At 53.5% G+C, this 23,052-nt stretch overlaps 6 protein-coding genes across 6 annotated transcripts; 4 read left to right on the top strand and 2 right to left on the bottom strand.

Annotated features, from left to right (window-relative positions):
• Positions 1-80: 80 nt before the first annotated feature.
• Positions 81-1,803, top strand: CONPUDRAFT_169399 (uncharacterized protein; the record flags this gene model as incomplete). The annotated part of the gene is made up of 4 exons (XM_007776122.1): positions 81-192; positions 406-701; positions 756-1,020; positions 1,081-1,803. Exons 1-4 carry the CDS (start codon positions 112-114, stop codon positions 1,801-1,803), a joined length of 1,365 nt encoding a protein of 454 aa, XP_007774312.1. The 5' UTR covers positions 81-111.
• Positions 1,804-3,230: 1,427 nt separating this feature from the next.
• CONPUDRAFT_77257 (uncharacterized protein) lies at positions 3,231-4,986 on the top strand (the record flags this gene model as incomplete). Its single annotated transcript, XM_007776121.1, has 3 exons — positions 3,231-3,253; positions 3,316-3,777; positions 3,834-4,986. The coding sequence occupies 3 exons, from the start codon at positions 3,231-3,233 to the stop codon at positions 4,984-4,986; spliced, it is 1,638 nt and encodes a 545-aa protein (XP_007774311.1).
• Positions 4,987-5,806: 820 nt separating this feature from the next.
• CONPUDRAFT_93362 (uncharacterized protein) lies at positions 5,807-7,404 on the bottom strand (the record flags this gene model as incomplete). The annotated part of the gene is made up of 5 exons (XM_007776120.1): positions 5,807-6,101; positions 6,164-6,309; positions 6,358-6,993; positions 7,053-7,192; positions 7,248-7,404. The coding sequence occupies 5 exons, from the start codon at positions 7,402-7,404 to the stop codon at positions 5,807-5,809; spliced, it is 1,374 nt and encodes a 457-aa protein (XP_007774310.1).
• A 2,862-nt stretch (positions 7,405-10,266) lies between these two features.
• CONPUDRAFT_131833 (mo25 protein) lies at positions 10,267-12,599 on the top strand. The gene is made up of 6 exons (XM_007776119.1): positions 10,267-10,492; positions 10,554-10,614; positions 10,689-11,004; positions 11,187-11,319; positions 11,389-11,704; positions 11,846-12,599. The coding sequence occupies exons 1-6, from the start codon at positions 10,382-10,384 to the stop codon at positions 11,899-11,901; spliced, it is 993 nt and encodes a 330-aa protein (XP_007774309.1). The 5' UTR covers positions 10,267-10,381; the 3' UTR covers positions 11,902-12,599.
• Positions 12,600-12,731: 132 nt separating this feature from the next.
• Positions 12,732-13,657, bottom strand: CONPUDRAFT_140030 (uncharacterized protein). The gene has a single exon (XM_007776118.1). The coding sequence runs from the start codon at positions 13,391-13,393 to the stop codon at positions 13,088-13,090; it is 306 nt and encodes a 101-aa protein (XP_007774308.1). The 5' UTR covers positions 13,394-13,657; the 3' UTR covers positions 12,732-13,087.
• A 5,492-nt stretch (positions 13,658-19,149) lies between these two features.
• CONPUDRAFT_169396 (uncharacterized protein) lies at positions 19,150-21,276 on the top strand (the record flags this gene model as incomplete). The annotated part of the gene is made up of 3 exons (XM_007776117.1): positions 19,150-19,755; positions 19,947-20,236; positions 20,313-21,276. The coding sequence occupies 3 exons, from the start codon at positions 19,150-19,152 to the stop codon at positions 20,593-20,595; spliced, it is 1,179 nt and encodes a 392-aa protein (XP_007774307.1). The 3' UTR covers positions 20,596-21,276.
• Between the last annotated feature and the right edge of the window lie 1,776 nt (positions 21,277-23,052).

The following is a 23,052-nucleotide window of genomic DNA, read 5'->3' as shown; positions in this document are numbered from 1 at the left end:
ACGCGGCCAAACGCAATTGTGTCGCGCGCAACCGCAACACTCACAGCTCACACTTCATCCATGATCAGCCCCCAATATCTGAGGTTTACGACCATCTATAGGCGAAGTTAGATGCTGGATACACTCCCGACAGAGGTGCTGTACAAAGTCCTCAGCCATCTCGAGGTAGTTGACCTTGTTCATCTAGAGCGTGTGCGTGGTGCAGTGCTACTCATGATGCTGCCCATCCGAGCTACTGACTTGCCTGTAGATCAGCAGACATTTTCGCGATGTGATAGCACATAGGGCAGTTTGGGCCGACGCTTATCGATTCACCCTTCTTGCTCGACCACCTGGGCCCTACACCTGGCAGACGACGTCTCACCTGAAGTCCACTCTTATCCGCTCCGCGCACGTTGAGCTCAGCTGGCCGCCAACGTCTCAAACGCAACTATCCCGGAAATCGCTTGGTTTTTGCCAGGTCACCTTGGTGTCTGGCCAGACCCATGCCTGCTTTTTGGCAGATGGATATTGGCGAGGACCGAGACCGGTGTCATCTGTTTCGACGTCGACGCCAGGATTCCGTACGAGTGTTGGCTGCTGGAGGTCTCCCCAGGGTTCACTTTCGAACACTTGCATTGTGCCTCGCACACTTGCGCTGAGGGTCAGTATGCATATGCACTCGTCGAGGAAAAAGAGGATGTTTCGGGCGATACGACAGTGTGAGTTCCCTGACATTGTCGCGTTTCTCCAAGTTGACGACTGTGATATCGTAGGAAAGTCTTCAAGATCGAGCTGAATGATGACTTTCCACCAAAGCTGATACCCCTCATCGACTTGCCAGCACCTCAATCAAAGCAATCGAAGCTTTTCATCGGACCGAAGACCCTGGTCATCAGCCTGGGATATGTCGATGGGGACGAATACTTCCATCCATACGACGGCATCTGGGTGATGGACATCATAGCGGAGAAATTCTACAGATTGCAGTCCCCGGAACGTAAGGGTGGGTACCCAGAGGGCGCATTTACTCGCAGTCAGGTACGTGGTTGACGTTTTGTCCTTCGGTCTACCCCGGCCTCAAGCGACGCATATGTGCAGATTTACGTTGGCCTCACCTATTTCGTCGTCATTCTATACAAACTATTCGGCTCAACGGAGCTCGTGGAGGCATTCGAGCTTCCCATTTTACAGAGTCAAGACACAGCAGATACTTTCGAGCTCCGTATTCTCCAACCGTCTCATAGGTCCCCCGTTCCTCGGGGCTTATACCTCGCTACCTCGATCTTTAAAGCCATTGATCCACTCAGAGGCTCTGTTTGGTCCGATGCATTGACCTTTCCAGCCTGGCTTTGTGACGAATCCCTCATTGTCTCGGCTTGCGACGCCAGCAGTCTCCGTCTGGCAGAGGACGTCGACCTCGTCCGTATTTCCTTCCCTCACTCTCCACCCGGCGGCGAGCCAGCCTCTATTCACTTCCAACGAGGATGCTTCTCGGGCATGCAGAGCATGCTTCCTGGCGCGCGCTCTTCGTATTTCTCCGACGACAACACCGCATTTGACGCCGAAGAGGCCAGGTTCCTTGTGGAGGGAGTATCCTCCAAGGTTGGCGTTGACGAGACTGAGCTCTTTGGCTTGACCATAGCCTTCCCGCGAACGGATGGTAAAGGCTTTCCTCATTTGAGGAAGATTACGTGTCCGTCTCAGCCAGTTATTCTTCATGACCCCGAAAGTGTCGCCTGTTTTGATGGCGCTCGGGGGTTGTTGGTCGTCATTCGGAGGACAAGAGAAGGATCTGTGCTGCAGATTATAGACATAGCGTAAGTAGGTTACGGTTTTTGTCAACCAACAGGTGTACATCAGGTACCGCGAGATTCTCAGGTCTTCGCGAGCCGAAATTAACGTGGCCTTCACATGAGTCAGTCGAAAAGAAGAGTCGCGACACTAAGCTCTCACATTACTCAGGGCTGCTCCAGGACCCCCGAATATCCCGGTATAGGCCTGGTCCAAAGTCCGGATAGCACCTTCCTATTTGGGACACGAGGCCTGGTCCAAAGTCCGGATAGACCTTCCTAATGGGGAAAAATGCCTGGTCCAAAGTCCGGACTCGCCAGCGAGGTCTGAGCAAACAGTAGATAGGGGCTAGTCCTGGGTCCGGATTCGGATCGGACATAGGATATCATGCCTGGTCCCATGTCCGGACTGTGACCAGCCTCGATGCCCTGGTGCGTAGTCCGCACTCATAAAGGCCTGTAACCCCGTCCGGACTTCAGCCACTGTTCTTGTAGAGGAAGTATTTTCAAGTCATATCTTTATAATTAGTGGCATATGGGGCTTTTCCTAGTTACTGAATAACCATACTTGCGGTGGACTTCGAAGTGAGGCGCTCTTCTTCACGTATAACCAAGTATGCATTATTGGCGGGGGGAAGATTCGAACCGGCGGTGACGCAAAACAAGATAGCCGCTTTAACCACTAAGCTACGGTTGTACATTTCGCGCGTTCCCAGCTTAGCTATATCATTAGATATACCACAACAGGGACGAAAGCAGTGCCACCCCCACCACATTACAGACGCTTGCTCTGGCTTAAGCTGATATTTGTTGACAAGTAGGGCGACTCCTTCTCGCTGCCTCACCTCTGGCAACACTCAATTTCTTTTTAGTCCCATCATAATAACACAAGGTTTCATAGGGGACTCTATCATTACTAGTGCTTGCAGACTGCCCCGACTGTTAAGACTTATTACAGACAATTGGTGTATGGCCAACATTAACGACGCTGACGATGCCTGTTTCCATGTCCGGATTGTAATAACCCCTATCCCAAGAGGCCTGTCGCTCTGTCCGGATTTTTTTACCACCTACTCCCAGAGGCCTGTCGCTCTGTCCGGATTGGCGACCCTGAATAGGGGTAAATGTCCGGATCGGCCAGCGAGATTTGGGACCAGGCCTATACCGGGATATTCGGGGGTCCTGCTGCTCCTCGCTCATTTTGTTCGCCGAGTCAGAGCTAGCCAGGCGTTCATGATAGACGCTCGCAGAGGTCTGCTTCTATCCAACAATGGGCGGAGTTGAAGCTGAAGACACTCCGCACATTCCTTTGGAACCTTCATAATCGCTGCTTGTCTTTCCTCAGCTTGATCCCACACCACCCATACCTTTACCTCTGCAACGACCGCTATATATGCGCCATGCTCGACGTGATTCCCATCGAAGTCCTATGCAGGGTCCTCGGCGAGTTGGGGATCGATGACCTTGTTCGCCTCGAACGCGTAAGTCACGTGTGTGGTTTGCATGAGGGTACGCGTGTTGACAGGCCTTTCCAGGTTTGCAGGTATCTCCAGAACGTCACAAGCGACAGAGAAATCTGGAAGAACGCGTATAGGGACTCGTCTCTCCCCCGCCCACCTGGTCCTTTCCCCTGGAAGACCACCACCGACTTGCGCTCTGCGCTAGTACGATCCTTTAGAGTCGAGCGCAATTGGCCCCCGACTTCGGCATCCGCCGTCTCTCAGCACCAGTTGCCGCCGATGCTGAAAACCAAAGGTCAGGGATCGGTTGAGACTGTCAAACGTCTGCTTCTCGGGCGCTGGGCCTTGGCGTATGATGACAAGTACCTGTCGTGTTTTGACCTGGACGCTCCTGACCTCGACCGGTCCAAGTGGAAGAATCTGCATAAAATGGGCCGTGATCAGGAAATCAACGAGGTCATGTGTGCGGACTACGTCTCTGCGGATGGTCCACGGGCTTTTGTGTGTATCACCTTCGTTGACATGGATTGTATATCAACATTCGGGTACGTACACCCGCCACCCTCGACAGCACTATGCTATAGATTAACCAACTTGGTAGGCTCGTGTTCGAGTTTATGATCACCGGGCCGAAACCAAAGCTCTCTCTCGTCTGCGAGCTGGAGAACATTCCCAACGATAACGGTCTCAAGTTTTTCGTTGGCCACAAGTTGGCTGTCGTGGGATTCACCGATAACGCGGATTACGAGGATTTCCCGGGGTTGAGGTATTCGGAACCGGATGAGATTGACGAGCTCCCTGCATTCCTGCACCCTTATCATGGGTTGTGGGTCATTTGTACGGATACGAAGAAGGTGTACACGCTAGCGCCTTCTGAGCCAACTGAGCCGGGGCAGAACAGTTACAATGTGAGGGGCCTGACTACTCTGCTTGTAGCACCTGAGTTGCTGACTTTACCTTTTCCATCTTCTTCTAAGGTGTTTATCGGCCCGACCCACCTTTTCCTCGCTAGAGGCGCGCACGACGGCCGGCCGGAGATCGTAGAGGCATTCGCCGCCCCCTCACACACATTGGGTCCTGGTGAACAATTTGTGACCAGCTCATCCATTGATGTAACCCCGCCGCACTACCCGTACGTCGAACTTCACGCGACCCACAAGACGATGCTACCCGAAGGCGTATATATCGCGACGACCTATCTGAATCCACCGGGGAAGCCAATTAATCCCGTCCTGGCTGTCGACCCCTGGATCGGCGAGAACACCGTCGTTGTTTCAGCCTGCGACCTGCGGGGGCAGCCGGATAACATATCTCCAGAGTTGCTTGTGATGCGACTCACGCTGGGCAGCGTGGACGAAGCCCCGAAGGGGCAACTCGCCCCTATCAATGTCGAGGTTGCGCACGTCGCCGGCGCGGTGCGACCGTTTGCTTCGGAGATGAGCAGTCCCACTCAAAGCTCAAACCTCATCTTTCCGCATTCGATGAAAGTACAGTCGCTTGACGTGGGGGAGGTGAGGGTACTTGTCCAGGGGCGGGGCGGCGAGCCGGGACAAAATGACTCAAAGATGCGCCTGAGCGGCATGACGCTAGGCGTATCGGGCGACGCATTCCCGAATCTGACAAGGAGCTGTATTGACTCGGACCCTTTAGTGATAGAAGCTGGTAGCTACGGAGTATCGTGCTTTGATGGGCCGAGCGGGCGGGCGTTGGTGGTACGAGAGAAGGGGAAGATAGTGCTCGTAGACTTTGCATGATGGCCTCGTGCGCATGATACCATCGTGATGATTCTGACAATCCTCCGTCAGATGCGCAGGGCCCAAGTTCCTCGCGAACTAGAAGAGTATCATCTGAGACTGAAGTGTACAAAATGGAGCCTTTGATTTGATCGTTGCTTTATTGTCAGCAATAAGACGTTCAACATTCAATATTCGATGTTCAGTCCTGGGGACGACGGTGACGAGAACGGGGCTTGAACTACTCATGACGTCTTCATCAAAGTTAGTTCTTTAGGGGTTCATCAGTCGAACGTATAGTAGGGATCCCCTCGTCCTCCAAATACACTGACGCCTGGTGAGCGTTTTGCGACCAACCTATCTATCAACGTCGCTCCGCCGCATCACTGTCCGTACGTTGAGCTTCATCTTCATGCGGTGCGCCAACCGATGTTGTCGATGATACATGTTGTAATCGCCTGTTTTTCTTCGCCCGGTAGACCGAGCAGTCCCGTTTAACATTAAATATCGACTATCCATGGGTCGGCACAGACTGTATCATTGTTTCAGCTTGCAACTGGAGGGAACAATCGTCTTCGGAGCGACAGTAACTCTGCTCCCTTGGTCATTCAGGCTGATATCTGCGTCGTAGCCTGCTTCGACGGCCCAAGCGGAAGAGTTTTAGTGATACAAGACAAGAGATAGTTCTCTTGGACACTGCATAATAGACGATGATGTGGTATGTGCAGTACCTCGATTGCCTGGCGCACTACAAAATAACTTCTCGTGATGACTGACAATGCGGATTTCATCAATGATATGTACTGTAGCGACTATGATTGACTAACGAACTGGAAGATGATTATCCTTTGAAGGGGTTGCAATCGCATAGCATTGCACGTACAGAAAAGCTGGCTGCGCTTCCGACAGCAAGCCCTGTAATTATGCAGAAGTTGTTCAATGTGGCCGCCACATCTACATCTTCTCGGCGACCCTTTAGTCTTGGATTGTGCTCTAGTGACGCGCATCCAATCATGCTGCTACTAGAGATGTAGCCATTGGAGATTCCCAAGAAAAGGAGGATGATCATGTACACAAGGTCGGACGGAATAAGAGGATCAGTCGTAGAACCGAGCTCAACCCTTGCACGTTGCACGCTAGAAAGACCGGTACGAAGAGAGTCCGTAGGAGGGAAATGGTAAGTATACGCGGCGCCGACCAAATTACAAGTTGCGGAATGGAGCAGGCGTAGCGACCCAGAAGATCACCAATGTTGAAGACTAGAAAGTGTGCGGCCATGAACAATAGAGGGTGAATGGACGGATTTGTGCTCTGAGTTTGGACGGTGATGACGGGGAAAACAGCCTGGAAAACGGTCAGATATATACACGAGGATGCGTAATTGGTGCCTACAAGTGTGATGACGAAACAATACAAGGAGGCGAACTCGTACGGCAAATTCGCCTTGAACACACGCTGCATTTCGTCCAGCTCATATAAGGGTTTGAAGCTAGGTTCTGAACCCACGAGGCGTTGAAGTTCTTCATTTTCCTCGCTCGTTTCTCCCCTATGCTGTTGTTGTGGGGAAACGGTTGACTTGTAGATTGGGAGCTGCCTCATCCAACAATACGAAACGACAGTCGCAATCAAGAACAGTGCCGAAATACCGAACAATACTCGGGCAGCGCTCTCCGCTGCCGTGTCTAATGCCTCATTCTCGAGCATTGTCGACGCTTGTCCACTATTCGTCGAGGTCCCCCAGACTGACAACGCCGAGCTTACGAGCTGGAGGGCGCTCACGGCGACGGCAACTGCCGCTTGTCCAGATATCAGTGCGGACATGTATGGGCCGCCAAAGAGTGATGCCTCTCCAGAGATGGCGGCAGAATGATAGGAGGCGGCCACTACCTGTCCTACTGTAATCAAGAGTACGAGAGAGAAGAAGATTGAAGGGGGAAAGCGGACGAAAGTTGTCATGAAGAGAAGCGCGATGAGGATAACCAGCACAACAGTCGAGCTCACAATGCGGCGCGAAGGAGAAACCGCTGTCTGGAATCCAGCAATGCAGCTTGTTAGACGGACTTGTGCATAGACAAGTGTCGACTCGCCTGCTTCGACGTCAACGTGGCGTATGCAAGTGCGATGACGTTGACGCCAGTAAATATGCATGACATATACGAGACGAACGTCGGCTGGAGCGACGAGCCTGTAAGGCGCTTAAGGAAGTAGGGCGTTGCGGTGATCAGCGCTGGAGTCCATCATATAGGTAAACCTCCAGATTTGGTGATACTACAGTTACACACCGTTCCAAGGCAGGAGGTCTGCACAACCGAGCATGAAGTAGATGCCTTGCACCCGTGCATCCCCTTTTGTACGCGACGTCGAGATTGTAGCATTGTTGGTGTGGTCGTCTTCCACCGACTGGTATGAGTAGTCGCACTCAGGCGATCGCCTAGACATGAATAGGTGGGATAAAGTTGAGGGATGAAGAGAGCGAGGGAGCCGTATCGCTGCGCCGTGAGATGCTCAAGTGGTAGAGAGGCGCGAACCTGTAAACCTCAGGAGGCCTCATTTGAGCGTTGTTTGAGCACGTCCACCAGTCTCGGAGCATCGCCTGCGAACGCCGGTGGGAACATGCCTAACTACGAATGCCCGTTACCTCTTTGGTTTATGGGGGCAAACTTTTTGATGGTTGGCTGGCACCTCGTAGTAAGTGCAACATACGTGCTCGATGATGCATTGATGTCCCGTGGTTGTAGCGGTTATAAGTCCTTATGTTTAGTAGTCAGCTGCTCACTGTGTTTCGTGCTTTCTACAACGCGGATAACTGTGAGCGTGTGGGCACAAGATGTCGCTGTAATAGAGCGGGTCTCGTGCATACCCAGGCGTCGAGCTGTCTAATTTCAGAAAAGCTTCTTCAACGGAAAGATTCTCTCCTCATTTCTTGCGCTTAAGTTTGGGACATTGTAGCCCCTTATTTGGGCGGATATCTTAGAGGGCGTTTCATGTCAAGGTTTTCTGTCATACTTTATCCAGTTCGGCATTAGTAAAGGCTTGCTTGCTTTAACATAGAGACTCAAAAACATGATAGATACAGTACCTTTTTTTTCGATACGATTGAAACCATACAATTGAGGGCATAGCGTAGGCGCACCAGATGTATGCTCCAGGAACGTGACATGTATCACATTACTAAAATATACACATGGCCGGTTCAAGACACTGTGCACAAGACATCTAGAGCGAAGGAGCGAGGTCAACAAAGCAGTACTCACGCTGGTAGATAAGAAGACAAAGAGGACATGGGAAGATGACAGCGTCACGAGTTGGCTTGGTCACCTACGTTTCATCACTTATTGGAATATACTGATGAAAGACGAACCTGTTCTGCCAATAGTACAGTGATATTTCATGTCAAGATCGAGCGAGACTCTTAACAAGCATGTTGATAGTTGACCAGACGATATAGATGACAATCGCGTTCTGCTTTTCTATGTAAAAGTAGTGAGCGTCCTCTCGCCGCGAGAAGCAAATGGTACCTCGCCTTTTAGATGTTTCTGGACATGCAATTGGTCGACAATAACGATGGCCGTGCATGACCGAGCGCTACTTGGATGAATTCAGAATGTGACTCCGCAGAAAGGAGTGTAGAGACGAGCAAAGCCATCGAAACCCCCACCACCGTTAGACTAGCCCAACGTCACCAGGGTATACCCCAGAGAACAATGGAGAGCAGCAACAAGTGCACGGTACCGACTGTAGGAGATAGGTAAGGTCACCGACGAAGAAGTCGGTGACTTGTACCACAATACTCCGTGAGGCACCGTGCGTATCAAAGTCTCTAGTCATTAATACACCTCCCAGCGTCAAGAAACACGGCAGTACATCCCGTGTCCTGCCGACAAGAGCGCATGCTTATCACCTGTATGTAAACAAGTAACCTCCAAGAACGTGTACATGATCGCGTTACGCTGTGAGCGCGATAGTCCTCTTGGTCGTTTTGATGTCACGAATGACGACTTCGGCTTGAAGGTAGAGCCATCTTACCGTCGAATAGTACCATGCACGTGCCATGCGCATGCTCGTCGGTCGCCAGAAGGGCGGCAACGCCACCAAGGTTTTGGTCAGACGTCTTGGGGAATCTTCCACTGTACGATTTGGTTATAAGCCTGATTGTTTACCCAGTCGCGTATCACTCACCGTGCGTGTTTCAGGGCTCACGTCCTCTTATCTCAGTACCTCGGACCGAGATTGACCATGTTGTAGAATGCATCGTGGGGAGAGAGGCTGGTAGAAGTTCCTACGGGAAAGGATAACGTCAGGAACGTTCACTAGCCACTACGCCCGTGCGCGCCGGCGTCATAGCGAATTCACAGGGAGCGGAAGTAACCTTGGGAGGAGCGCCAGCGCGAACTCCATGCCTTGTTCCATGGATAAGATCCTGCATACATTCACTGTCCGTTGGCTACGTCATCGGACTGCACGGAAGGATATGATACAATGGTAAAGTTGGAAACTTACCTACTCTCGGAGGTGAGTGTCTTCTATGCATGTGTTGATCGATGATCACTGGGTCGGCGGAGAGGCCAATGGAAGAAGGTGCCTGCGTGGCAGGATGCTCCGATGATTGCATCTAATATGCTCCGTCACTAAATTTGAGACAGAAAGAGACAGAAACCAGCCGGGGCGCGGGTACACGTCCGCATACGGCGTACCTTATGACTATGCCGCGCCTTCTTCATCTCAGCTTGATATTAATGCACTTTGCCGAGTGTTTATCGATCTAGATCATCCATGTCCAGCGATGCGGCGCTGTTGGAGCTGCAGGGAGATTGCGGGACGAGAGAACGAAAGGCCGAGAGCCTCATTTGGAGACTTTGACTGAATAACAACAAGAGGCGTGAAACGAGTGAGCGAATGAGACTGGTTAGAGCGAAAAGTAGCTGTTCCATAAGGAAGAAGCGAACAGTTGGACAAACACATGTTGTGTGTGGCGGGACCTGTCATCTCAACCGAACAGAGCTAAGCTTCCTTTCCTCATCGCACCTCATTGCACCCGCACATCTTATCCCATCCCCGTTCATCCCCGCCGACACACCCACGACTCCTTGTTTCTCCTCATCTCACTTCACGACTCACGAAACACACCCCAGAGACTGACGCCCCAGCTCGAACGCAGTCCGGGACCGATTTCGAACATCGTCCCCAGATCGCCTCAGAAACCCCCATCTGGCTTGCACATCGCCTTCGCTATCGTCCCCACGTGCGCAACCCCGCCTCAGCTGTTCAGGATCGGACAGATACTCGCTCGTTAGTGATAGTGTCCACCTTGCTGAGCTGTTGAGTCAGCCGGCTCGGGTAACGACGATTACGTGCTTTACGTTTTTCCCGACGTGAAATCCTCACCTCGACCAATACCATCACCTTCACTACCACCATGAACTTCTTCAAGACGAAGCAGCGTACCCCATCCGATCTCGTTCGCGGTCTTCGGGACGCAATACCCAAGCTCGAGTCTGGGGCCCCGGGCAGCGAGACAAGACGAAAAGTGCGTCTTTCGTCGGATGTTTCGGTTCCGTTGTCTGATGTCGCACTGTTCTGCGTTACAGGCAAACGATGAAGTCTCGAAGAACCTCCAGCAGATAAAGGGCATTCTCTACGGCGATGGCGGTGCGTCATCCCAGCCATCCATTCACCCCCGTATCCCCGCTCACAGCATACAACCCGCAACCATGACCCCGCAGATCCCCTCCCCGAGCTCGTCGCCCAGCTCGCGACCGAGACCTACGCAACCGACCTCCTCCTCCTGCTCGTGCAGCACATCGCCCGCTTCGACTTCGAGGCACGCAAGGACGTCGTACAGATCTTCAACAACCTCCTCCGGCGGCAGATCGGCGCGCGCTGGCCCACCGTCGAGTACATCTGCGCCAAGCACGAGGACATCGTCTTTGGCGCCCTCGCCGGGTACGCGAACGAGGAGATCGCACTCAACACGGGCATGGTCCTCCGCGAGATGCTGCGGCACGAGCAGCTCGCCAAGATCCTGCTGTACTCTGAACAGTGAGTGTCTGTCCACTTCTTTCTGCCAAACGGGTCGGGTGGGGCGGTTGTTGGCGGTGCTCTCTGGCGAGTTCCTGAGGTGTCACCGTGACGCTTGGCGGATTACGTTTGAGGGTTTCGGCTCCGGATCGGGCGCCCCGAGGGTATCGCGGTGTATGTGGCTGACCTTGGGGCGCTTACAGGTTTTACATGTTCCCGCATTATATTGAGACAACGACATTTGGTGTTTCGTGTGATGCTTTTGCGAACCTCAAGGAGACCCTCACGCGTCACAAGCCAATGGTCGCTGAGTACCTCGACAAGAACTACGATAGAGTGCGTTCATCTCCCCTATTTCGCCGCCGTCCTGATTCTCATCATCGCTGGTATCCTGCGCGCCCTCAGTTCTTCAACTCATTCACGACCCTCATCCTATCCACCAACTATGTCACCAAGCGCCAGTCACTCAAGCTCCTCGGCGAGATTCTGCTCGACCGCGCCAACTTCTCCGTCATGACGCGCTACATCGCGAGCGAGGGCAACCTCAAGATGATGATGAACATGCTCCGCGACAAGAGCAAGAACATCCAGTTCGAGGCGTTCCACGTCTTCAAGGTCTTCGTCGCGAACCCCAAGAAGCCGGACCAGATCGAGGCGATCCTCCGGAGAAACAAGGAGAAGCTGCTCGTGTTCTTGAAGAACTTCCATAATGACAAAGAGGGTGCGTTCTCTTGGTTTGCCATGCCCTTTCCCCGCTTCTGGTGGTGGCTATTCGTTTGCTTGCTTGCGTTGGCTGGCTATATGCGTCCCATGTGGATCTTGCCTGCTAGGATTACATGCTCACGTCCTTCCTCTTTAACAGATGAACAGTTCAGCGACGAGAAGCAGTTCCTCATCGTACAGATACAGAATCTATGAGCGAGCTATATCCAGTGCCCCTATTCCCGTTCGTCCCTCTGCAATATCCTCATCACTACTTGTTCGCATGGCGACGCATGGAGATCCATGAGCCTCGGGTTTTGAGTATATGCGCGCTGGGGCGACCGTGACACCCCTCGGCATGTCTCGATGGGTCAGTGCGGACGGAGCAGGGGGTGAGCTGGGAAGTTGGAATGCAGCTGCAAGGGTGGTCGCGGTGGCGCGGATATCGCTGGGGACACGTTTTCTGCGGTCTGGAACGCAAGTCGTCGTTCTTGGTCTTGCGCTCCATCATTTTTCTATATCTTTTGGCTCCCGGACTCGTGGCTGCAAGGGACGGACAGATGAACACAGCGACGGCGACGCGCAACGCGTCGCGTCGATGTGTCGCGCCGTAGCAATTACCCATCACCACCATCTATCTACCCAGACATTCCTCCATTCCCCATTTCATTGGTTCGTGTTCATTGTTCGGTCACCATTCCACGTCTGTGCTAGTTGCTCATATTCACCGTCGAACGTCATCTATCGATCTCATCGTCATTCATCATCCGTCTCTTTCGCCAGTAATCATCCCTTTATCACCCGCCATACCTTTTCTTATCTCGTCTCCCTCATATCCACTAGTTCTCGGTTGAGTCGTCGTTACCGCGCATGTACTATACCTTCGTACTTTATACCACAGTGATGTGGCAGCCTGCCTAATTTCGGAACGTTGGGATTGTGAGCATTGTCTGTCTCCACCTTTGTCAATCATCCGAAGCGTCAGGCCATCAGGTCTAGCAAACGTGCTTGTGCTTTGTGCTTTGTACTTCGCCTGCTAGCGCACAATGATACCCATTCTGAGAACCAACACAAGGAAAGTATATGACAAAGGTTGAAAACCTAGGATTGTCGCCGCAAAAAATGCTTGTTAAAGCAAATGAACAAAGACATAACACATCCATCCAGGTACAAATAGCCCCTGTCCGTTGCCATCCACGCGGGCAAATCCATGCATGCATGTTCATGTTTCCAACATGGAAGCCGAGGCCCGAGGACGCCGCTGCATGGCGACCGACGGTCGAGCCGGTCTCTCGGAGCCCGCAAGTTGAAAGTTGACGACGTGGGCACTGGGCAGCCTCGTGCAGCGCGCGTCACTGATCGCATCTCAACTTGAGTCGGCCGTCGCCGGCGGTCAGCAAATTTAGATGCACGGTGGCAACTTGAAAAGCTGGAGCTCGATCAGAAGTTTGCCTGCCGCCGGTGAGTCTAGAGCGCAGTCTGCGGCGACCCGGGGTTGGACTTTGTCGTCTTCAAGTTTGCGCGAGAGTCGTTGTGAGGACGGACTCAGCGCGCTGATGATGCGAGAGTTGTTCGCTGTTGCTGTTGCTGCCGTTGTTGGGAAGCTCGAGAGCGAAGGAACGCAAGCCGCAAGAGGAACAAGAGGAAAGCCCGCAAAGTGAAGTGCCTTCGGAGGCACTTGTTCGTGAGTGGTTCTGTGATGCCGCATGTTGGAAGTTGGGTGAGTGCCCGTGATCACGACGCAGAACCCACGCTAAATTGGAAGGTTCAAGCTCTCAAGGTTAGCCTCTCCAACTGAGATATGTTGTGAACGTCCGATGATCGCTATGTAGAAGCATCGTGATATGTTGGAGCTCGGAAAAGAGCGGATACTTACATCCGCGATCGTACATGCTGGCAACATTTCAGTGACTGACGACGGCGAGTGAGCCAGCGAACTGTATGCATGCATGGCTTTACAGTGGTCGAGATTACACCCAAGTCCCGACTTCCGAGGGTTCCAACGTTCAAGGGTTCGTGACGACGGGGTGATGAGTGGCCGCGCGTCTGAGCGTATCGTATATTTTGAGGGATGAGCGAGAGTTCTGATGCATGATGATGGAAGATTTGTGGAAGCCTGCACACTCGGAAGTCCGGAAAATCGAAGCCCTCGGCGAAGACATCGGACGCTCCCAGGGGGGAGAGCCCCGGAGAAGTGCGGGTCCCGCCGTCTCCACGCGCGCGTCAATTGAACAAAATGTTAGGCGCTCCGGTGAAAAAACCTTGCAATTTAGTTAGCGACAAGCGACCAGGGGCCAGACTCACGTAAGTGTGAATGCGTCGGTTCTCGCGACCTTCTCGCGCTGCTTTCGGTGGGCTGTTGTGGGTGTACGTACATGAACGAGGAAGGTAAACGGCGAACAGCTCTGACGCCACAAAGTCGCCGTGCTTGACCCAGGGCCAACATCGAACACACACGAAATGTATAACCTCAGTAAGGTCACGTACCTACGGCTCTCACACCTGCGTGATGCAAGGGGTCAACGACTCTCTTAGCGAGCCCCGAGGGTGAAGACGCGGCCTTTAGAGTGAGTGAAATGCCGGCGGAGCACGGAGGCACGGAGGGGTACCACGCGAGCCACACGCGAGTTCCCCGACGTACCCAGCAGGGTCGTACGTCGAGGGAGAAAATTACGGAAGTAAGCACACGTCATCGTGCGCGTCCATTGTCCAAGAGCGGGCGGCCTTCTCGTCGAGGCGGTTCGAGCACAGGAGGTCGCCGACAGCCCCTGATCGAGTCTTTGGCTCGGGAATGATGCGGGACCCAGTGGACGTTGTGAAGTTGGTTATTGAAAGCTCTGTAAATGCGGCTTGCTGTAACGCATACGGAAATGAGCTCGATCGGGGCAGTACTCACTGGTATTTCCATGGGATGTCACCGATGAATGATTCCAGTACTCGCGGGATTGATGCATGTGCAAGTACTGGGAGTTTGAACGTCGGTCGCGGGCTGATAATGTGGGTTGTCATAGCGCCTGCGGAAAAGATGCTTCAGGATCAGCGTCGGTGGGATGGTGCCTGGTGGTGCTCTTTAACAAGACCTTTTGTTTCCTTGCTTGATCCATATGCACCTGAGGGTGTTTGAACGTCGGTCGAGGCTGACAATTAATGCGGGTTGCTAGTGTATGCACCTGAGGGTGTTTGAACGTCGATCAAAGGCTGGCGATGCGGGTTGCTAGTACTCATAAAGGTTTCGGAGATGAAGCTCCAGGACAGGCAATGGTGTTGCTCACTGGTTTAGCGCTCTAAACGTCTACATCTGTCGGCGATAATGCTCAAACCGTTTGAGTCCATCTTGAGTTCGTCTTGCTTCTCGGATTGATTGAAGTGCGCTGTTCTCTTTAGAGCCTCTGTCAAGGATTCCGCACGCGAAAACATGCTAAACGAAGCGCGTGCGTAGAGTTGAGCACCGGCTTGCAATGAGAAACGGCGAAATTGCATACTGGACCCCCGATGGCTGAGCCCTAGCGCCCACGCAAACTACCGGACCGACTCTCCTAAATAATTCTCGCACGCTCATCGAGACTCGACCAGGGATGAGTCAATGAACGACAACGCCGACGATCCTATGTAGGGTCGGGAGTCGTACGATAAGCGAAATCGGCGTGCCTTGACAAAATTAAAATAATCTCCGATATGTAGCCTCGGAGAGCCATGACGAACCTGACGTAGTTGCACCGGAAGCACTACCTACATCCCAGCTCGAAATGTTCGCAGGCCCGACGTAGGGTTTGATGCGCTTTACCAGAGTTTGAGTCTAAGAACGTGTCGAGAATGGTGAGAACTCCAGGTGGCGCGCGCGCATCTGGAGTTGTGCGCGGCATGTGCGACGTCCACCGGGAGAGGGGAATATTGGGGAACCGAGAACAAGACCTGAAAATAAAGAGACTCGTTGCATGTGGTGGGCGCTGAGGTGGTCGAGCAAAAAGCCCCGATGGGAGACGCAAGCTTGTGCTCTTGGTCCGGGAGTGTCAAGAGCCGGTGCGGAAAATCTGAGAAATCGGTTTCGAGCCGAGGACATGTTAGTCGTGCATTATTAGAGTAGGATGAAGACAATAGCAGGAGGACCCGGGGAGTCGAGAGAGGCGGTGATCCCGATACAGTTGAGCAGAGTTGCTCATGAATGGCGGTGCTTCACGCATTGCCTCAGTCCAGATGGTGGAGGCGCGCGTTTCTGTGGGTGCCAGAGCGTCCGTTAGAGGCAAGGCCGCCTACAAGCATACAGTAGCTCTTTAAAAAAAAAAATAGGGGGATAACTAAAGGACTAGGATCATCCGAGGAGCACCCCCCGTTCTATTCGAGAGGCTGTTCAGCTGTGCTGCGCTCAGCATCGTTGTCAACAAGAGCTTCAGGAGAACGAGAAACTGTAACGAACCTGTAAATCATGGACATCGCACAATGCAGTAAAGCTCTGAAGATTGCCTACACACCTCTCCGCAGCATTTCCCGACGGCGAATCCCCGCGGCGTCGAGGGCACTCTTCGCCATGCTACACCATCAACAAAAGGAAACCCAGCACCTGCGCTCGTCGAACGCAGACAGATGACACCCTCGTTTCCTCGACTCAGAAGACGCGAATCTGTCAGAGTCGCGATCAAAGGCTCCACGCGTGCGCCGCCGCAGCGCCTGCTGCGAATCTTATGAGATGATCGGCACCGCTGGTCCGCCGGCATGCTAAATGGCAAATACACGACCTACTTGGGCGAGACAAGGAAACGAAAAGCAGAGTTGGAAGAGCAGAGTTTAAAGCCGGTGCTCGGCGCTTTGTCGGCGATCCGCGTTCTGATGTAGAACCAAGGTCAAGACCAAGGTAGAAGAGCACGCCCGCCGGCGGTCGTACTCGATAATCCTCCAAAATGAAATTGACCAGTTGTGCTTGTTCTCGAGACCCGGGTCCGGCTTCTGCCGTACCGAGGAAGGTCAATAAGGTGCTGTGTTCAGGAGGACAAGGAAAGCACATAACTTTCGGTGCATAGATCAAGCTCACTGAGGACCGAGCGGTACATGCGCGCGTCGACTCGAAGCAGAGATCCAAGTCCAAATCCAATTTGTCTGTGAGCTTGAATATGCAATAGGCATTAATCGCACCCACCCAGACTGGACGTAAACTCCGCGGGACGAGGTGGTGGATAGATAAGATCAAGCACCGTTTTGAATCTGTTATGCTGAGCGTGCGCATAGCCAGAACAAAGAAAGGTAATTGCGGAGAAGAGCAGCGCAGAAACGGAATCTGGAAGCCTGTTGTGCGCATGGCGAGGGCTACTCAGCTTGTGAGCGGTTGCGGATGGAGAGGAAGGGCTGTACGCGTCTGAGGGAGATGGCTGTGCGCATGTACATGGTGTTGCGTCGCCAGTGTCTAGAGCCCGATTTTACGCCCACAAGCCCGACCCGACCCCCTTCGTCTAGGAGACTATCGATAAGTGCTTAAGCGTGTGCACTCGTGGCAGATACTCGAACGGATACGCGCCGTCCGAATCGATCCGAGCTCTCGAGTGCTACATAGATACGTAAAGGAATAAAACAGGGGTAAGGGTTGCGTCACCCCCGAGCCTTTCGCAGCTGCTGCAGGGTCGCTAGCCACAGCGCGGGTTAGGCTGCTGTGGGGCATGAATGCATGACAGGGCAAGGCAGGGTGAAAGCAAGGCTGTATTGTACATAAGCTCAATGAAGCCTTTGCGGGAAGTCATTGCTCGGTTGTTCACTAGGGTCAATGAAGTCTCTTTAGAGCGATACGAATCCAATAAGGGAGATGACAGAGACCTCACCGATCGAATGCGTGGTGGATTCAGAGATTTACGAATTTGCTTTGTTGTAATGCTAAAATACCAGAAACGTGTAGCGAGCGGAACCGGGAACGTGCCACGCGCGAAGGGTTTCGATTGCGTGGTTGTGAAACCCGCCGGGATGGTAGATCCAAACGTTTGGAGAGCGTGCGTAGAGTCTAGGCATGTTCAACCCGACCGCGTGAAGTGTTAAGCCCGCGGGACGTACGTGTGGGTCCAAACGTCCCGGAAAATGTGACAGTATGGCTTAGCTATGCCAGCGCAGCACATTAATATGAAGCATAATAAAGACGGAAAGAAGCAAGAACGTTTGAAATGACAGATATCGCATCAATAGCGAGCCTGACAGGGGGAACAAGAGTTACTTAATGTCGGGAGCCGGAGACGGCGCGCGGTATTTTGCATCCGCGCCGGGTCCACCGACGACGTCAGAGTTCTGACAGTCGCTGGTCAACTTCAATCTGAGACAATACAATCATGGACAAAACGTGGTGACCCGCCGACATTATACCGCGCACAAGTGCCTCTGTGAATATTTGAGCAAGACAAAGCAGTGGTGGTGGTTCACGGTGCATGCGTGCAGACGTCGGTGATGCCGCAGGACCCGACGCTGGCCGGTCGGACGCGTTAGTGGCTTTGTGTGACTGGGCCCGAGCGCCGAGGAGGCAGATTAGGATCATACGGGATGTGTGAGGGCGATCATGGGGCGCGACGATGCCGTGCTCGCCGGAGGCAGGGTGTCAGAACTCGGAGTGAGATATAGATCTGGGTGCCGTCAGAGTTAAATTGTCGTCCCGCAGCGTAGGCACAAATGCTGACGCAGAACTGACGCAGAGCTATGTAGCGCTAGTGGGAGATGCGCCGCAAGATTATCGCAAGACTAGTTCGGTTCGCGAAGGGCGTTTCACAGGTGATAAGGGCGGTGGGTCCACTAGTCTTCCGGGGTCAAGGGGAAGCTTCTCTCGTGGTGTGGCGCAGTCGGGGTACATGATGATGTAAAGAAGGAGCGGGATGGATGTGCATCTTGATCATCTCGGTCCAGACGTTCGCGCAGGGGACTAAACTAAGCTCGGGCGAATGGATATGGTCTGTGCGTGCACTGGTGCGATGACCGGCGGAAGTAAAAAAGCGGAAGACAGTCAGGGGCGTGAGTAATGCTACTGGATTGAGGAATTATCGAACGAGGCTTTGGATTAGCGTTTGTGGTTCCCACCGTCGTCGGGGAGGCGGGGACGAATTGAGACAGGCACTATCCAGGGAGCCGATTACGAGATGGGGTCCTGGTCGCTAATCAATAGAAACCCGCTTTTTCTGCTTTCTTTGTTATTTTAATATTTGCAGCGGTGCGCTGGGACCGATCATAAAAGAAGCGAGGGCATATAAGGCATCTAGCTTGTTCTCCTCGTCCTCCTCGTCCCACCCCCACATCACTCTCCTGTGCGAATCGGCACATCACATCTCGACGACGACGGCAAAGAAAAAGGCGCCTACGAACAGGTTTCAACAGCGGCCTATCTCCATCCGTATCATCCCTTGTCAGCTCTCGTCACACCATTTCACTCAACCCTAAACGCTTTATTCCAACGCTTTTAATACCCCGACACTCACCCTCACCCGTCCATCTCCCTCCCACTACCCAAACATGTCCCTCACTCTCACTTCCATCCCCGAAGAGTTGCTCGCTCGCATACTCGCCCTTGCCGTCACCGCTCAACCCACCCTCACCCCGCGCCCAGCCTGGTCCACGCCGCCGAACCACACCCCAGGTGCACCCGTTCGGACCCGTCTCGCGCCCCTTCTTGTCAACCGCGCGTTCCTGCGCATTGCCTCCCCGGCATTCTACCGCACTGTCCTCCTCCGCACCCCACAACATGCTTCGGATGCTGCAAGGGCCCTCCAAGCTCACCCGGAGCTCCTCCCCGCCGTGCGTGCCATCATCACTGGCGGTGTCTGGACAGAAGCTGGCGCCCTCCTCTCGCTCTGCCCTCGCGTGGACACGCTCGACATCTGCCTCGACGCGGGTGTCGTTCTGCGTACCGGACCGGCTAATACCTCTGCGCCCCAGCGTGCGGAGCAGACCAGCGAAGACGACGAGGATGAAGATGCAAAGGCGTTCTGTGACGTTATCGAGGGTCTCGACCTTCGCAGTGTTATCATCCGCAAGGCCAGTTCAGCCTACCTCACGCACGCTAAGCCCAAATATGTGCTCTCGCGCCTTGCGCGCGCTGTTCTCTGTTGGAAGAACCTCGTACGTCATTCTTTTCTCCTCCGACCCCACTGTACAACGTCGCTAATCACACCACGTCTTTTTCCTTTCGCGACGATCCGCCCCTCGCCACGATGTGCATCTCATCGCTCGCCACTCATTTCCTTTAACGTAACACACGTAACAAACTCAACTTTATATCTCAACTCCACACAACATCATACAATATGCAGGAACGCGCCGATCTCTGCCTCAAGCTTTCGGGTGACGCTCCCTCGCGAGCGCTCGGAGACGCCCTTGCCCACGCACCTCGGCTGCACACCCTGCGTGCGCAGCTCCCCGCTCTCTGGAACGATGTTGTTCTCCGAGCAAGCGACGCGCCGGCCCTCGAACGCGTCGTGCTGTACACTGCTCCCGCTGGCGGCCATTTGGCGCCTGCCGACGGCGCAGTACTGGCGACGGGCATGTACATCAGCGAAGCGCGCAAGCATGCGCGGTTAGGCGCGCTTATTAAGGCTGGAACGTGCGTTGCCACTTTGTTTGTTACTCCAAAATATTTTCTCGCCAATGCTGATGCTTGGTTGTTCTTTCTTCTTCAGTTCGATGATCCGCACGCGCGCACATACGCTCGACATGTCCGGCATGGCCACCTCCCTGCCCTCGCTCGACGCGTTTGCCGCCTCCGTGGCATCTTCGTCATCCCGTTCGCTGGGTTCGTCGTCGTCGCTGCCCTCGCTCGAGGAGCTGTCCGGCCTTGGCAAGGGTCGCCCGACGCTCTCGCTTACTCCACCCGCCGGCGCGCCCGTCTGGGGAGAGCACGGTCTGCGCTCGCCAGCGACCGAACCGTCGATGTCGCCCATCGCCGAGGACGCATGGCTTTGAAGCCTGAAGCTGCGCTGGTGCTCAGGGCTTGCAGGCCCTGGGTACCCTCTGGCTTCCTCCGCGGCCGGTGGACTGTGGCCCGCGCAACCATATGATGCGAACGGGTGTTATCCCCGTCTTGCGCCATGCGTGCCCGAGCGGCCTATCACCGGCGACTTTGTACATCGATACCGATACCCATTTGACGGAGACAAAGCCACGGCTGCGGTCCCCCACGTCTCCTCTTCTTTCGCTTCGCATGCGCGAGGCTTTGTTTTCTAGCGGTTTCTCAAGGGCCTCAAAGCGAGCTTCAACGGCGCTCTAGGCTCCTGGGACGCACATACGGATACCCAACGGACATAAGCATACCCCCCATTTCCCACGCACTTCAAACGATGATCCACTCAACGGTTCTCTCTATCCCTTGCCCTTTTCACCCTTGTTTGCTCAATTTGCTTTCGTTCGCTGTCGATTGCTTGCACCCTCACCCCATCTCCCTTCATCGCTGCACGCCCTCCATCGTGTATCCGTCCGTCCATCCATCCATCCAGACTCTCGTCATCCCTCTGACTCATTACACCCTTTCATCAATATCATCAACATCACCATCGACATCACCATCGGCACTCATCAACCAATCCGCATCACCATAACCACAGCACCTCTCCCCTTCATATATCCATGCACACCACGCATACACGCACATACGATCCATCTCCATCTCCATCTCCGCGCACTCATATCTTCCTTCTTCATTCCCGCACTCGTCGCCCCGTCAATGTCATCCTCGACGCGACCCTGGCGCGGCACGGCATCGGGCTGGTCGGCCCCGCGTCTTGCGTCGCGCCGCTTCTGCACCCGCACGTCTACAGCACCTTTTTTTATTATCTCTTTATCGACGACGACTAATTTCTGGACGCTTTAATACGCCTCTTTTCTTGCCCTTTCTTGCTGTCCCCCTTTCCTCTACCTCTTCTCCCCTCTCCCCTTTTCTCGTTCTCGTTCTCGTTCTCGTTCTCCACACAATTGGGTAGCATAGCGGAATCATACAGAAAAACGAAGCGAAATTGACATTTTAAAGACGAAGATAAATGGTTTGTTACGGTATACAAGTTTTGCATTGGCTCGAGAGATACATTTCATATTTCATACTTCATACTTCATATCATACGTTATACCCGACCTGCACTGGTGTATATAATTGGCAAATGAGGAATTTTTGAATCAAGTAGTGAAGATATCGTTTGCTTGAATGGTCTGAGAGTGAGTTTCTGAACTTGAGTAAAGCATTGAGTTGGTCAACAATTGGGTGTGATCTACACGATGTAACATTGCTTCGCAGTCAGCGCCGGTTCCTCGCGTTTTTGTTGAAAGAAGAAAAACGAAAGGGACAGAGTGTCGGCTGTCGGGCAGTCGTGAGACGCCACTGTGAGTCACATCCGAGGTATGGTTGCAATGGCGGCGGCTGCATCGTACCACAATCGCACTACAATAGAGGGGAGACAATAACGAGATAGGAGCGGGTGCAAGACGCCGCCCCGCGGCGCTCTCGAGGGACACGGGCATATGCATATGCATAAAGCGCGGTGCGGCGGTGTACGTTATTATGATAATGGTGGTGGTGCGGGAACACTGACAATTGTCAGTCGGGCGCACGCAGGGTTTATTGTGCTGTGCTGTGCGCGTCGGGAAGCGGCACGCTAATTGTGTCGCGGCGGCGCGGCCTGTGAGCTTTTTTTGGTTTCTGCATTATCGTTTGTTGGCGGTGCCACCCGCAGCGCGGGCGGTGCTGGTTCACGTCATAGAGCGAGTAATGCAATGTATTTTGACAGAGTGTGGGGTCGGTAACGTGTTGCTTAAGATTGAGGTGGCGGGGAATGCAGTGTAGAGCTGGCTGGATGTTTGTTTTTGTCGCGGCGGGGAAGTCCGAGTGGTTTTGAACTCCGCGATGCAGCGCAGAGCGGTGTTCTGGCTCAGGCTGTCTTTCGCGCTCGGCTCGTTTTACTGTTCACTCGCCCCTCGGGTCGCAGGGATTGCTTTATCTAGCATCTGATATCCTTTGGATGTCAAGTTTTTTTTCTGCGAGTAACGGTGTTCTGATGCCTATACCACTGACTTGATTTGAGGACAGCTTATCTTGGATGTAGCCCGATGATGCTCGTCTGGTGCTTCACGTCGGTGTCGTTCCACTTGAGACCACAGCACTTGGTTAACGTGAAATTTGGCGAGTAACGGCACTTTGAAGTATACATCCTTACTGCATACTGCTGCTTTACTCATGCGACCGACGCGCCACGAGTCCGGCGACGGACACGCGCACGCCTGTTCTGCATTGATCATACGCACATGGTCTCTCTCTCTGGTCTTCTGATGATGCCTCTGTCCAGTCATGACCTTCGTGGTGCGCTTCTGATTCTCTCTCTCTCTTCGAGTCCCTATTTCACCTCGTGTACGTTCTCGCCGATGCTCGGGCTGAAC

The sequence above is a fragment of the Coniophora puteana genome (assembly GCF_000271625.1).
Source record: "Coniophora puteana RWD-64-598 SS2 unplaced genomic scaffold CONPUscaffold_16, whole genome shotgun sequence".
NCBI lineage: Eukaryota > Fungi > Basidiomycota > Agaricomycetes > Boletales > Coniophoraceae > Coniophora > Coniophora puteana.
The sequence above is the reverse complement of the archived record's forward strand: the minus strand, read 5'-3'. Positions and strand labels throughout refer to the sequence as shown.